Source organism: Caretta caretta, chromosome 7 (assembly GCF_965140235.1).
Source record: "Caretta caretta isolate rCarCar2 chromosome 7, rCarCar1.hap1, whole genome shotgun sequence".
Taxonomy (NCBI): domain Eukaryota; kingdom Metazoa; phylum Chordata; order Testudines; family Cheloniidae; genus Caretta; species Caretta caretta.
In genome coordinates this window covers 8930802-8945645 of record NC_134212.1, presented here as the reverse complement: position 1 = coordinate 8945645, position 14844 = coordinate 8930802, and the positions used below count along the sequence as shown (strand labels likewise).

The 14844-nt window shown below is 41.3% G+C and overlaps 1 protein-coding gene across 5 annotated transcripts in view; it reads left to right on the top strand.

The window, feature by feature from the left end:
• Positions 1 to 14399, top strand: part of TAFA4 (TAFA chemokine like family member 4) — a 109298-nt gene extending 94899 nt beyond the window's left edge. For all 5 annotated transcript variants that reach the window (XM_048858770.2, XM_048858771.2, XM_048858768.2 and 2 more), the window contains 2 exons: positions 7174 to 7298; positions 14257 to 14399. In XM_048858770.2, coding sequence (XP_048714727.1) covers positions 7174 to 7298; positions 14257 to 14268 — 137 coding nt within the window. In that variant the 3' untranslated portion in view covers positions 14269 to 14399. The remainder of the gene's footprint in view (positions 1 to 7173; positions 7299 to 14256) is intronic.
• The last annotated feature ends 445 nt before the right edge of the window (positions 14400 to 14844 follow it).

Sequence of the window (14844 nt, the reverse complement as noted above, 5' to 3'; positions counted from 1 at the left end):
ACCCTTGTTCAACCTGATGAATACTTACTCACATGATTCGTCCTATTGATTTCAGTGGTGCTACTCGCATCAGTTCATGTACCGTTATGTAAACAAGGGTGATACAAATGGTATTAGTTCAGGAAGAATTATGATGCCAGAATGGAAAAAATCATTAAGGAAGAATAGGAAGCCCTTAGTAAAAATACCTTAAATAATAATAATCCCTCTCTCTTACCTAGTGATTTTTGTCTATAGATCTCAAAGCACTTTACACAGGAGCTCAGCATCATTATCCCCATTTTACAGATGGGGATGCTGAGGCCCAGGAAGGTGAAGTGACTTGTCCAGGGTCACCCAGCAAAACAGTGTCAGAGCCAAGAATAGAACCCAGTTCTCCTGAGTCCCAGTCTATACTTAGTAGTCTTTGTAATGGACATAATTTCATGCAGACTGCCCTAGGGCCAGGTACCCCAGGCTTCCAGGATCTGTGGCTCTGGTGAAGGTCTGCCATGTGGACTATCCTGGGGCCAGGGATCCCAGGGTTTCTATTTCTGTGGTGTTGGGATTTCTCTCAGGTTCCCAAGGACCCAACTCGACTCCGGACTCCTCATCAGGTTTCATTGTTGGCATACAATCAAACTACACAGAGCTGATCAGACTCATGGGTAGGGGTGGGTACAGGGCATACCACAAATTCAAGGAGTACAAATATTCGTTACTTTATATAAAAATGAAACCTATATTGACACATGCGTCTTCCATTCTACATCATATTGTGAACTTTATGATTGGCCAGGTTATTTTCAGGATCAATTCCTGTACATATCATCGGTTGTTCACCTGCCACATGCACACAGCCTGTTTTGTTAGTTTCCTCCTTGTATTTTGTTAGTTTCCTCCCCTTGTGCTTATCTTCCTTCTACACATTTGTAGCCATTGCTTCTGACCCAATTATTTCTTGCCCCTGTTTTTATAGCTTATCTTGTTCCTGCTCTTGGCTACTGGGGCCACTCATACTAAGTACGGCCTACACATGGCTCTTGGACAGGGCTTGTGGGGTTTCCAGGTTCTCTGCCGTGGAACCAGGACCCTGGAGGTCCTGGAGTAGGTTTCCAGGGTCTGTAGTTGCAGACCAGTCTTGCCATGTGGACTGCCTTAGGATGGGGACCGGAGGGCTTCCAGACTACTGGGCCAGTTGCTACCAATTCCTGAGCTGACCTGAGAGTCTGGAAGCCCTGGGGTCTGAAATTAACATTCTTGTCAGTTGCATAGCTGCTAGCAGCATGAGACTTTCTTGGCTCTTCAGCAAATTGGGAAATTATACTGGCTCCCGGGTGGAGTGTTGTTTTTTTTTTTTTGTTTGGTCTTTCTCTTGTTTCATTAACTTGTTTCTTGACCAGATCCCATTGAAGTAAATGGGAGCCTTTTCATTGACTTCAATGAGATCTGGATTGGGCCCTAAGTGACCTTTGTTATTAAGTTCTGTGTGTTATGGCTTTTGGTGTAAGTAGGCCATGAAATAGGTTTTTAAAACAATAATCCTTATGGCATTTGGAGTAGAATCATAGCTCAGCTGGGTAATTTGAATTTTTAAAATAGCTTGGACAGATGTTAAAGAATATCACAGAAGGTCAAATTAAAACAGCAATCTTACTACAGGAATACTGTATGTTAAAATAGAGTACAATATAGTGAACTGGTGGGTCAGACTTAAAAATACATTCAAACAAACATGGTGACATTTAGGGCCAAATTTTCAATGAGGCCTCAGTTTTGTGCTAATTCATAATGGCCATGTATGCACGTAAATTTGGGATTATGCGGTCAAGGTGAGTGCCCATGTGCATTTTGTGTAGACCTGGATACTGCATGTTCGCTCTAGAAAATAATGTCACTACAGAGTTAGGCATGGAAACTTGGTACTTCACTGGTCAACGAGTGTGGCAGTCACCTTAGCTGCATAAATATAGAAATGAGGCTTTGGGTGGGACACAAACTGGGAGTGAGAGAGATGGAATGCCACAATGCAGCCTGTCCACAGCAACTATCCAAACCCACAGGCTGGAATAGTGTCTACTGCTGCTCAGCATACCCGCTGTAGTGTATTAGGACCTCTGGATATACGTAGTCATGGATGCTTTGGGTCTTTGCTCAGCTCAGCTCTAGCTACCAATGTGCATTGGCCTGGTTTTGACAAGCACAGAACCCTTTTTACAGAGCACAGGGCATGCAGAGGTCCATACATGGTCAATCCATCCACACCGCCACCCTGGGAATCAGGGGATACAGAGTGCCATAATGGAGTTATGCTAACTTACATCTGCTGGGGATCTGCCCCTAACTGTTATGTAGAAATTAAAATTTGCCAAACAAATCTGGCGAGGTGAGGAATTCTACCAACGTGGGGCTAATTGGAAAACACCTTCTTCTGGAATGTGCCTGGAGAGGCGAAGGTTGGTCAGAAGATTGTTGGCAACTAACCATGTGCTACAGAAAGGAATGCAACATTAATTAAATCCTGGGAAAGCCTTAAGTGCCTTGAATGTAAGAAATCGAGCCTTAAATTGAATCCTCATTCATTTTACCCAATCTCATTTGTAAAATGGGTCTAGTAATATTTTCTGTGTTGTGAGGCTTAATTAGTATTTGTAACATGCTTTGCACTTCTAGAGTCTTTCACCCAGGGAACTTAAAATGTTGGTAGTAGCAGAAGTCAAAGTAGCTCTCTAAAATGAAGAGTGGAAAGGTGTATTTTCCCACCAAACACAGGAAAACCCCTCTGGTATTCCCTGGCAGAAGTACTCTTAAAATAGGGTGCAGGGGGGAAAGAGTATTTTCCTTTAAAATAAGGCATGGGGGCCGTATATTTTTATTCCATGTTCATGATAGCCAACTTATTACATTTTTTCTCACTAAGGTCATTGCACTTTGAGTACAGCAAACAAGGAACCATCTATTTGTGTGTACGCGTATCGTATACACAGAGAGAGAGATTTTAGTACTGAACGCTATTGGCTAGATTTTTGGTTTTTGAAAGTTTTGAGCAAAAAAAAAAAAAAAAAGGGAAGACTATTCCCCCCTGCCCTGCAAGCCTCATTTCCCTGGGGTTCTTTGAGCCTCCGAAGACAGGCCAGCCGCATGCTTTGAGAAATACTACTGTCAATAAATTAAGCTGCCAAGCTCAGAAGAGAGTGCAGAATATGAAAGGAAGAATTTTTAGTAAACAGTGAGTAAAAAAAATAAGAGAACCTGCATAATTGCCTAGTGTTGCAGCTGTAAGATGTGATCAGAGCTATAGAAAATTTGGTTTAGTAAAGGTCAACTCCTTGTGCTATGAACAAGCGGTAAACACTTAAATTCAAAGTGATCATTATGACATTTAGTTTTCTCCCATTTCCTTTGTAGAAATAAACTTCCTTAAGTAAGTACCTAAAGCTAGGATGACAGACACTACCAAGAGGATAAAGCATTAATAATTCTTCTCTGTGGTGAAGCTACCTTTCCTAAATGTGTTAAATGTATCTCTAAGTAAATCATCACAAGTTGAACTATCCCTCACCCAGGGCAATACACTATTTACTAGTAATGAAATCTACTATCACTTCCCTGCGGAGCTGTGTCAGCAGATTTATTCCAGGTAGGGCAGTCCACAGTCGATTGGTAGATGTCACGCCAAACTAGTCTTCTGTTCCCTCAAGATGTTGGTAGTATATGAGATTAGTATACTCAGAAAGGACGGTGATCAATTGTTCTCTATGTCCGCTAACGGTAGGACAAGGCTTAAGGTAAGTAGCATAATCTGAAGCAAGGGAGATTTAGGTTAGATATGAGGAAAAACTTTCTATCTATAAGGATAGTTAAGCTCCGGAGTAGGCTTCCAAGGGTTGTTTGGAATCCCCATCGTTGGAAGTTTTTAAGAACAGGTTAGACAAACCCCTGTCAGGGATGATCTAGGTATATTTGGTCTTGCCTCAGCACCGGGGGCTGGACTAGATGACCTCTCAAGGTCCCTTCCAGCCCTACATTTCTATGATTCTATTTGAAAAAATAGTTACTGAAACCTCTCCAAGAACTCTTCAATTTGGTAAGGGGAGGAGATATTTTAAATCACTCCATGATTCAAACAGTGATAGGGACAGCAAAAGTTAAGTAACTATTTCTATGAAGAAGAGTTTAGTCTAAAATCCAGCCTGAGAACTTTCCTATTATAGTAATACAGAATGCATTTTTCAAATGAGTAAATGTGCCCAGAGACCTAAGAAATACGGCACTACAATATAGACATTATGGACCCAAGAGAATCCTGGCATAAATTGACATAAGAATTGGTGCGATACTATAGCAAAGAATTGGTGGTTTGCTACATCAGATAGAATAAAATATATTAAGTATATCAAGAAAGGGTTTCACTTTTCTGAAGAAAGGTATCAACACAGAGCAGAAACCAGCCAATGAAAGAAAAGAAATTGGAATATCATTGAAAAAGAATCACAACTAGAAATGAGCTGAAGTTGAAATATTTGGGCCATTTAAGAGCTTGCAGGTCCAATGTCTGATTTACTCTTTGGTGCTTTCAGTTAGTGGCTGTGCTGGCTTTTTATGGAATAGGGTACTTCTGGAAATTATGGGCCTGATTCACTGTCATATTTATTCCGTTTTTACACCATTTGAAATCCGCAGAGGTACTCGGACGTAAAACTCTAATAGTGCAGGGGTGAATCAGGTTCTATATTGCAGTGTTATTCAGCTGGCATTGGAGATTCATTCCTGAAGTATTGCTTTGAAAGGGATATTCAATCAGGTGTTGGAAAGGGGTTGAGAGGAGAATATAGGTTGAGAACACAAACGAAAATAGCCTCACATTTAGTGATGCCCAGTGTGGGTTAGTCTCAAAACATATCATGACCAATTAATTATAATGGTTGCTCTCAGTACAAAAAAGAAGCTGGATAGAACAATGAAAGAAAAGAAATAATTGCACGTGTACATGGAAACTGGGAGGTTAATAGAGAGAATCTGTGCTCGGTTAGTGAAACAACTTTGTACTTAGAAATACATGCTTACCTAAATACATGTAGCATGCAAAACAAATCAGAATTTTGGCAAATAGCAAAGATATAAAACAAACTGATCAGCTGGTAATAAACTCAGAATGGAAATGATCTCTAAAGTACCACGATGCACAGTTAAGTTTCATTCAAATTAGTCAATCAATAATCAATCAGCTGGAGTAGAAGCAAATATCTGGTGACAAGAACCATGTATTTGTTCATTTATATATCCGATAGGTTGAATGGAAAGTATCAAAAGTCAAACTGTTATTCCAAAAAGGTATTTTTCAGTCCACAGATGCCTCTAAATGCCACCTAGACTGAAAGAATACCTTCGAAAATAAGTAATTGAATCAGCATTTCAGCAACTGAATCTTCCAGTGTCAGCTTGCTGTTCGTTAACCTAATTTGACGGTTGCAGCAGTAGGAAAGTACCTTTGGACTAATGAAAAATTGTTTATCCTTTACATGAAGTAAACTGTGTTATTTTTGTACATCTCTTTAGAACAAGGTACTTTGTTAAGTATGAAGTTCAGTATTTTGTGCACATAGTAAAATAGTGCAAAGGAACGAAATCAACATTTGTCGCTTTATTTTATTTTGCAATCCACGTTAGATTATGTAAAATTGCAGACCCATGTCTTCCAAATTGTTTTCTGTGATTTGGTTAATCCCACCTACAGTACTAATGTTAAGTCAGGAACGCATTGCAAAAGTTTGTAACATTTTGTGGCAAAATATATCTGTTGTTTGTTTGCATTAGTAAGAAGTCACGGCTACTTTTGTAAAACTAAAAAGCACAGTCGGAGACCAATTGTGTTGAGTAGAAAATTGTTAAATCTGCATAAAGTATAATAGTCTACTGTAAGAGTTACAGGATGCAATTGAAAGTAGATTCTTAGTTAACTATTCCTATGCGGTTTTTTTTCAATGGTATTAAAATAGAGTCCCCACTTCTGGGTCTTTGTTCTATGTGAGTCTCTGAGAGAACTCTTGTAGCTCAAAGGTCTGAGCCATTATATTTTCTTACCCACTGACAGAGCCGCTTCCAGCCTAGCACATACATCCAGGTTAAACATTTACTATCCTGCACTCAACAGATGGACTCCATTTGAGTGTACACTTTTCATAGCAAGCACGTGTGATATTCTTATTAGCTGCTGCTGTTCTTATTTATTAATTGTATTACACTGATGTGAGCATCATCTGCTTGTGCCATTTACTCTCCATCTTGTCACTAGGTTTTTGGGCCTATCAGCTGTGGCTGGGTTCAGGGCTCCCTTGGAAATCCATTTCATTAACAGTTCAGACCAGATTGGAGTGGTCATAAGGAAGTAATTGCCAGAATTCTTCCCAGTCCCTGCATGTCCTGCTTGGGATGATAGTTCTTTGGTTAGAGACAAGACCATGAGCCATGCCCAGTCCATCACAACTGGGAAAGAGATGGTACCACTTCAGCCCCAACCTCCTCCTGACCATGTCAGCTGCAGGGTGTGAGGACTGAAGCCTAACTATGATCCTTACTGCCATTCTGACACCTGTTTGTCTAGCTAAGGTAGTTTATCACCATGATATCTAAGCGTCCATCTCCACACCAGCATCATGGAACCGATATCCTGTCTATCCTGAGACATGGATGCAGCAGTTGTGGACAAGTAGTACTTGGCTACACACTTCAGTAATGCTCAGCAGTGGGGTGTGACTTCTAACGCACACCAATGTGCTGCGCACTAACCGGCCTGTGTCCACCCTGGTGGTGTGTACAAAAATCCCCTCGTGCCTGCTAACCTAATACTAGTTTTGGTGTGCATTACTGCACTGTGTAGACAAACTTGTAAGTGCTAACATCCATAGGCAAGAAGCCAGGGCAACTTAAACGTTCGCTGGCTAGCATAAATAACTCAACTCAGGGAATTCAAGGGGACTGCAGTACTCATGCGAGTAAGGGTTTTAGAATCAGGTCTTTGCAGACTGGTTAATCATGGTGAATACATTTTCCGCCGAATGGATAAATGCGAGATTAAATATAAAAAGAACAGGACACTATAATTTTTAAACAAATAAGTGGCTCACAGGTCACTTTCCTGTAGCTGAAACGATCAACTGAATAGAAAAGATTGTGCTCTGTTTCTGTTTCTAGCCTCCATTGTCATCCAGAAGTGGTGGTGTCGCATGAATCCTTGCCTGGATGGAGAGGACTGTAAAGTGCTACCGGACTATTCAGGCTGGTCTTGCAGCAGCGGAAATAAAGTCAAAACCACAAAGGCAAGTACAGAGAGCGTGTATATTTAAAAGATATGCAGTGTTGTTGTAGCCATGTTGGTCCCAGAATATTAGAGAGACCAGGTAGGTGAGGTGATATCTTCTATTTAACTGGCTGAGAGAGACAAGCTTCCGAGCTTACCCAGAGCTCTTATCCGTGTAACCTTGTGTCTCTCACCAACAGAAGTGGGTTCAATAAAAGATATTACCTCACCCACCTTGTCTCTCTATATTTAAAGGTGACAGTCTGGTGACAACATGCGCTCGTTTCCATTGCCCCTGCTCCGCAGTTAGCATCAGTCTCGCCATCTTCAGTGTTGGGTTTTTTTAAAACAGTGATGTGTGTGGTTGCTCCCAGCTGGATCTTAGCTGAGGAGCAAATACTCCCCTCTCCAGCACCTAGCTTGATTAAATTAGCTGGGTGCTATACTGATCCGGCAGAGGGCCGATTTAGGGCCTGCACATCCCTAGCACCTCTCTCATTCTCAACGGAGGAAGGGCTAGGATCCTCCTAGTGGGTTATCACGTGGCTAGCTCTGCCTCAAACTCAAAAGTCTTCCCAGAGAGCTGAGTTTTGCACCGCATGGGGGTTAGCATCTCCTGCACTGTCTCCCCAAAATCCTGCCCTCTCATCCCTTTTCGGCAGGATGTCACCAGTGCCCTACGGCAGGAGCAGGATTTGCCCCTTCTGGCCGGGCTTGGTCTGTCCTGAGGACAGATTGCTGAGCATGCCTTATTGTGCCCGTCAGCAGAGAGGGTCATTGTCACGGGCAAATAGTCAGGCAAGCCCACCAAATTCATTTTGGGCCCAACTCTTCAGCCTTTGATCGGTGAATAAACCATGCTGCTGTGAACAGTCCCCTGGAGGTCAGACTGTTTGCGTGAGGAAGGACAGCTCACTTGTATTGATAGCAGGATAATGACCTTGACTTGCAAAATGAGACTGCAGGGCCAAGATTTTCACAAGTGGCTGACTAAAGTTTGGTTCCCGACTCTGTGGTTAGACACCAAAATGAGTGACCTGACTTTCGAAGGTGTGGAGGATCTGCACTGATTTCTGAGAGGAGCTGTAAAGCTCTCTGCACCATGGAAGGTCTGCCCACCAACTTAGGGGCATAATTGTGGGCTTACCTTCAGCTGCCCATTTTTTAATGTCTTGGCCAAGGTCTTAGTTAGGAAGCCCAGATTCCTAACTAATGACCACTGACTGAGGCAAATATCTCATCCCTCTGACTATTTAACAAGCTAAAATTAATTCAAGGAGCTAAGATTTGGCAACACATAGTGGACTGTGTGGCTAAATACATTGTGAAAATAGCAGGCAACAACCTGTAAAGTTAAATGGTTAGCCTTTGACCCCTCTCCACATCGCTTCAAATTGAGAATGGATTCGGCTGTTGGTTATGAGTTAATAAGCAAATGTTGCTGCCAGATTCCATTTGACAATGACTGTTTCACACAGTAGTGAAAGGATATAATAAATTCTATATTAGATCAGAAAAAATTAAATGTATCAGGCAAATGTTATGTGATACTGTGAGTAGTCATTAGCTGGGGGATAACAACCCAGATCCCATGATGATGGGCTAACTAAATACCCAAGTAGAGAGGTACAATTCATAGTCTGAAAAACACTGCTGCTGTTTTCAAGGTTAGAGTAATTGTTAAAAATTAATATTTGCGTAATACTATAGTCCTGGTAAAAACATATAAATCATTGCCATACCCCTGCCTCCCGCAGCTTACCATCTCTGGCCCGGATCTTGCAATTGACAGTCCATATGTACAGTGCATTGTAAATTGCAGGATTGCGGGGGGATGGGTCCATTCCTGTGAGTTGCTAAGCTCCTACTGCAAACTGCTGATTATCTTCCATCTGTGTTAAAGTCCATAGAAGTGGCGTGCTCTCATGGGATCAGGCAGTAAGTCAGACATGGAATGAGGAGAGATGACTTCAAACAAAGGAGTGAGCTGGAGAAAGTAGAAATTATATATAGGAAGTAACAGAGCTACCCCCATTGACATGAGTGAGGGATCTAGCTCTATATATCTAGTAAAAGGCAAGTTAAAATAATTTTTAAAAATTAGGCACGGGTTAGGTATACTCAATGGCTTTAAAAATGAACAAAGGAAAGGGTTAAAAGGCCAAACTAGGAACATTGCCAGGATTAATAACATAAGGGCTGGTGCTGCAAGCACTTCAATGCATTTGGTTTCCTTTGCTCCCACTGATTTCAGTGGGACTGACCAGGCATCTGAGTGTAACTGCTGACGTTTGTGAGTGTTTGAAGGGCCTGGCTCATAAACAGTGAAAAGAGGCAGCAGGAGCTTGGCGTGGGGCAAATTCAGCAGGTGCTGTTTATATTATTATCCCTAAAATAAAACACCCTGCAACCAGCAAACGAAAGAATAGGCTAATGCATTGTGATGGCCATGGGGATGTCTTCAGAAAGGCAGAGTGGGGCAAATCATTCTGCCTTCAGTTAGACCTGTGTGAATTCCTAGACCTACCCAAACCCATTGGGGTCCAACTGAGGGCAGAGTTTATCCCTGAGAAAGCTAGTGTTGTTTCGTGAAGCCCCTCCTTTCCTTGGCTGGGGCGTGGAGTAAGTTCTGCACTGTAGCAGACCACTCTGGAGGGACATTTAATGGAAAGGGTATGCAAAGAACAGGTGCACGTCACTTGTTCTAGCATATTTTAAATATAAGAAATGTTCATTGTAAAATGCAGTGAGGGGAAAAAATTGTTTTCTTAAATGGGCAGATGTGTGAATTCATATATTGGCAAATACTTATCGATAGAAATACAGAGAGATAGGTATACTGGAATTAATGCTCTGATTATGCTGTGTGCATGCTTTTTCCCTTTTCCACTCCCTTTGGAATTTTTTTCTCCCTCCTTTTGGATGGTAAACTCTTGAGGACAGGGACTGCTTTTCTATAAGTGTATGTCTAGCATCCGCCACAATGAGGTCCCTAATTCTGACTCAGGACTTTGGGCACTGCTTTAATATAAATACAAAGATGAAGAATAAGTAGCGTTATGTTTCAATGTCACCTAAGCTTGGGATCCTCTTGAACCAGTGACAGGCTGCATTTCCTTCTGGGCACAAGACAATAGCTTCTTCAAAAGAAAGGCCACCCAATGAGCTGCCCAGCAATGCACATTTCTTAGTATGAACTCTGATAGATCACTGCTTCTTTGTGGTTATTCTGTTTAATGTATTTTGCGTGCGGACAATGCAGACACGTTACTGCTTATGCTCTGTATTCATATACATAGACACATCGATATTAAAGTCAGAAGGGACCATCATGATCATCTAGTCTGACCTGCACAACACAGGCCACAGAATCTCACCCACCCGCTCCTGCAATAAACCTCTCGCCTATGTCTGAGCTATTGAAGTCCTCAAATCGTGGTTTAAAGACTTCAAGGTGCAGAGAATCCTCTAGCAAGTGACCTGTGCCCCACGCTACAGAGGAAGGCGAAAACCTCCCAGGGACTCTTCCAATTCGCTCTGGAGGAAAATTCCTTCCCGATCCCAAATATGGTGATCAGCTGAACCCTGAGCATGTGGGCAAGATTCACCAGCCAAACATACAATTTGCTTACCCATCCAGGCCTTTCTGTATCTATCTATGGTGCTGCATTCCTTTATCAGGAGGTAAACCTGTGAGGTGTACTGTGTGAGGTGGGACTATGAATGCAACAGTGCTAAATCCCCAGTAGTAGTGACATTTCATTTAGCACTGCAAAAAGACAAAATCTCATAGTACTGATCCCCAAGTTGTCATGACACTATCATTGGTTTTTAGGATTCTGCCACTTGAGAATAATTCTCAAATAATAAAACTTTATTAATCCAGCCAAGACTGACTGGAAAGGTATAAAACATTTTATGTCCTTGATTAATTTATGCATATACAGTAAATTCATTTGTATTACTGCTTCCAGCTATCGTGTAGGGCTGTTACAAAAAATTATGAAGTCTGGCACTGCAGTTTCTAAATAACTGTGTACAGTAGAAGATTTTACTGTAAAATAAACAGGTTGATTTTACAATCATTACTGTCCTGTGGGAGAAGAATTATGTATGTTGTAATCAGCGATCAGGATTTTTTAAAAAACGAGTTAAGTAGAATTGACAAAAATAGCACTTCAATGGACAAAAATCTTGATTCCCCATTAGGCGAGTGGTACTGAAACTGGACACTAGTTGATATAAAATAGGAGAACATAGGAATAGCTGTATCTGATTAGACGAGTGGTCCGGGTGACCCAGTCACAGCAGCTGGCTGAATGCTTCCGAGGGAAAAGTTATAAGAAACCTCTAGATAGACAGCTCTAGAATGACCTGCCCAAAGGGGAAGATTCTTCTTAATGCCCACAATTTAGTGGTTGGCCTATGTCTCAAGTTGTGAAGGTTTAAATCCATTCCAAATTTAAAAACAAGGTTTATTTAATCGATTTACATGTTTGATTCCTTTTTGAAGCCTATAAGGTCTTGGCCTCGATGATAGTTGGTGGCAGGGAGTTCCACAGACTAAATATGCATTGCAGAAAGTAAGTTCCTTTGATCACTTTTTACGTTGACTTTCAATTTCATCAAAATAGTAGCCAGACATGCAGTCTGAGACACTCATATATTTACTGTGTATTTATAGATGTAGTTACAATGACTAATCAAGGAGAGTGAAACAAGTAAATGCTTCTTTCTTGGAGTAATTGTCTTGTGAAGTCAAATAAAAATGAATGGAATACTTTCTGCCCATGTTTATATTCATCAAGGAAAGCAGACCAACAGAGCTGTTTTAAAATACATTTTAGTTGTGATTAGAAACTAGATTTTTGATGTGCTTAATTGCTGACCAGCTAGCTAGCAATTGAAAAATTTCTGGGAAACTTAACAGGGAGTATATACATGTGTTAAACTTCAAGCACTGTTTGTAAAGATACAAGCACTTACCTGGGCAAAGCAACATTCTCAAGCAGGGCTTCATCTCCTCTGAACTCAGGCATCTCATTTGCCCCCACTGTCCATCATCTCAGTGTCATTCATGAGTCTGAGGATTCCTTTAACTCCCGTGTCTGCAAATCTGCCCATCTCCCTCTCTGGAAACACTGTCTGTGTTTGCCACTGCCTCAGCTCCAACTCCTCTGACCTCCTCAATGCTTCCACCTTCTAGTCTGGACTATTTCAACTCCTTTCTCCAAGGCTTTCTCAAGTTGCCCTGGAGAAAGCTGCTGCCCACCTTCTCACACAGATATAGGAGCATGTCCACATTGACTCACAGAATCAGAGAAATGTAGAACTGGAAGGGACCTTGACAGGTCATCTAGTCCAGTCCTCTGCACTGAGGCAGGACTAAGTATTGTCTAGACCATCCCTGACAGATGTTTGCCCAGCCTATTCTTAAAAACCTCCAATGATGGCGATTCCACAGCCTCCCTAGGTAATTTGTTCCAGTGATTAACTATCCTTACAGTTAGGAAGCTGTTCCTAATGTCCAACCTAAACCACCCTTGCTGCAGTTTAAGCTCATTACTTCTTGTCCTCTCCTCTGTGGTTAAGAAGAACAATTTATCACCCTCCTCTTATACACTTAAAGACTGTTATCACATCTCCCCTCAGTCTTTTCTTCTCCAGACTAAACAAAGTCATTTTTTTTCAATCTTTCCTCATTTTAAAATAATTTTTGATGCCTCCTCTGGATTTTCTCCAATTTGTCCACATCTTTCCCAAAGAGTGCTGCCCAGAACTGGACACTATACTCCAGTTGAGGCCTTATTAGTGCTGAGCAGAGGAGTGACTTCTCATGTCTTGCTCACAATACTCCTGCTAATACAGCCCAGAATGATGTTTGCTTTTTTTGCAACAGTATTACATTGTTGACTCCTATTTAGTTTGTGATCCTATGACCCCCAGATCCTTTTCTGCGGTACTCCTTGCTAAGCAGTCATTTCCCATTTTGTATTTGTGCAATTGATTATTCCTTCCTAAGTTCAGACTTTGCATTTGCCCTGATTGAATTTCATCCTATTTATTTCTGACCATTTCTTCAGTTTGTCAAGATCATTTTAAAATCTAATCCCATCCTCCAAAGTGCTTGCAAGCCTGTCCAGCTGATATCATCTGCAAACATTATAAGTGTATTGCTCTGTGCCATTATCCAAATTATTTATGAACATATTGAAGATATTGAATCTCTAAACTCGACTAGTTTCCATTGCCCATGTCCAGAATCCAGTTCAAAATGACCCTCCTTATTTATGAAACTGCACAGACTTGCTCCGCTGGCCTTACTGACTCTCTGTATGTTCTGTCTCTTTTCTGCCTCACATTCTTTACTCACCTAGCATCAGCCTCCTCTCTGAGGCCTTACACATGATCGCTCTAGCGGTGCAAGTGCCTTCCACTCTGCAGCTCATGCCTTCCAGAGCCCTGAATCTCTCTGCGTCATTGACGCGCCATCTGGTTTCCACATTTATCTGAAAACCCGTCTTTTCTCCCTCCCTAAACCGCTAGGTTGGCTCTCGTGCTTTTAGTGTTTAACTGTGCCTCATGTTGTCTGGCTCTGTAAAGCATTCTGGGATATCATTTTAAAGAAAGGTGCTATACAAGATAATGCCATAGGGAGAGGTTTTCAAAGGCACAAATGGCACGCAGGCATCTTATTCCCAGGAAAAGGGAATTAGGAGTCTAACTGTAAATATGTGTTTTTGAGAATCTTTCCTTCTATTGCCAAATAGCATTGTACTCTATACTAGTTTATATGACTTCTGGTTACATGCAAGTAATATGCAATACATAGATATGCTGAATGTAATGTAATCATTTAACATGTGTTCATCTAAATAATTTCTTTGCAGGAACAAAACAGTTTTATCACCATTGCTCTGATAGTTTCTATGTGTGTAACTCTCTCTCTCTCTCTCTCTCTCTCTCTCCTTTTGTAGGTAACACGATAGCAAAGGATAAACCTGTGTGTCATTGCTGGAACAATGGGATTTGCAGCTGTGGTCCTTTTCTATTTTACATAGTCCCATTTTTTCCTGAGAATACGGTAGACTTTACACTTCAAACTTACAAAATTAGTGAGCTTAGAAGGGCAATACTTCTTTTGACTATGGTGGCACTTCTTGATGCAGGATTTCCCCATGCAGAACTATACACTTTTAATTAAAAAAAAAAAAGGGGGGGGGGAGGGGAAGAATTTTATGACTCTACTGAAAATACACTTTGGATTCTCCAGGATCCTACACCTGCAAGCAATTCATAGAAACGCAGACCTGTTCTTCTGAAGCACATCAACTATAAGACTTTATTTACGGCACTGACGGCTGTGAAATCATTTAAATGATTTTAGATCTTTCAAGTAGCTTGGGGGAAGATGGTTACATTAGAAAGAACCGGCATAAATTCATTAGAAGGTACCATCTATCATGTAGTACAATGGACCAATGTAAAGCTGGTCTAAAAGCTAAATGAACCTAAGGGATAATGGTGGTAAACCATGTCTCAATGCATTTTCAGCTGTGATTTAG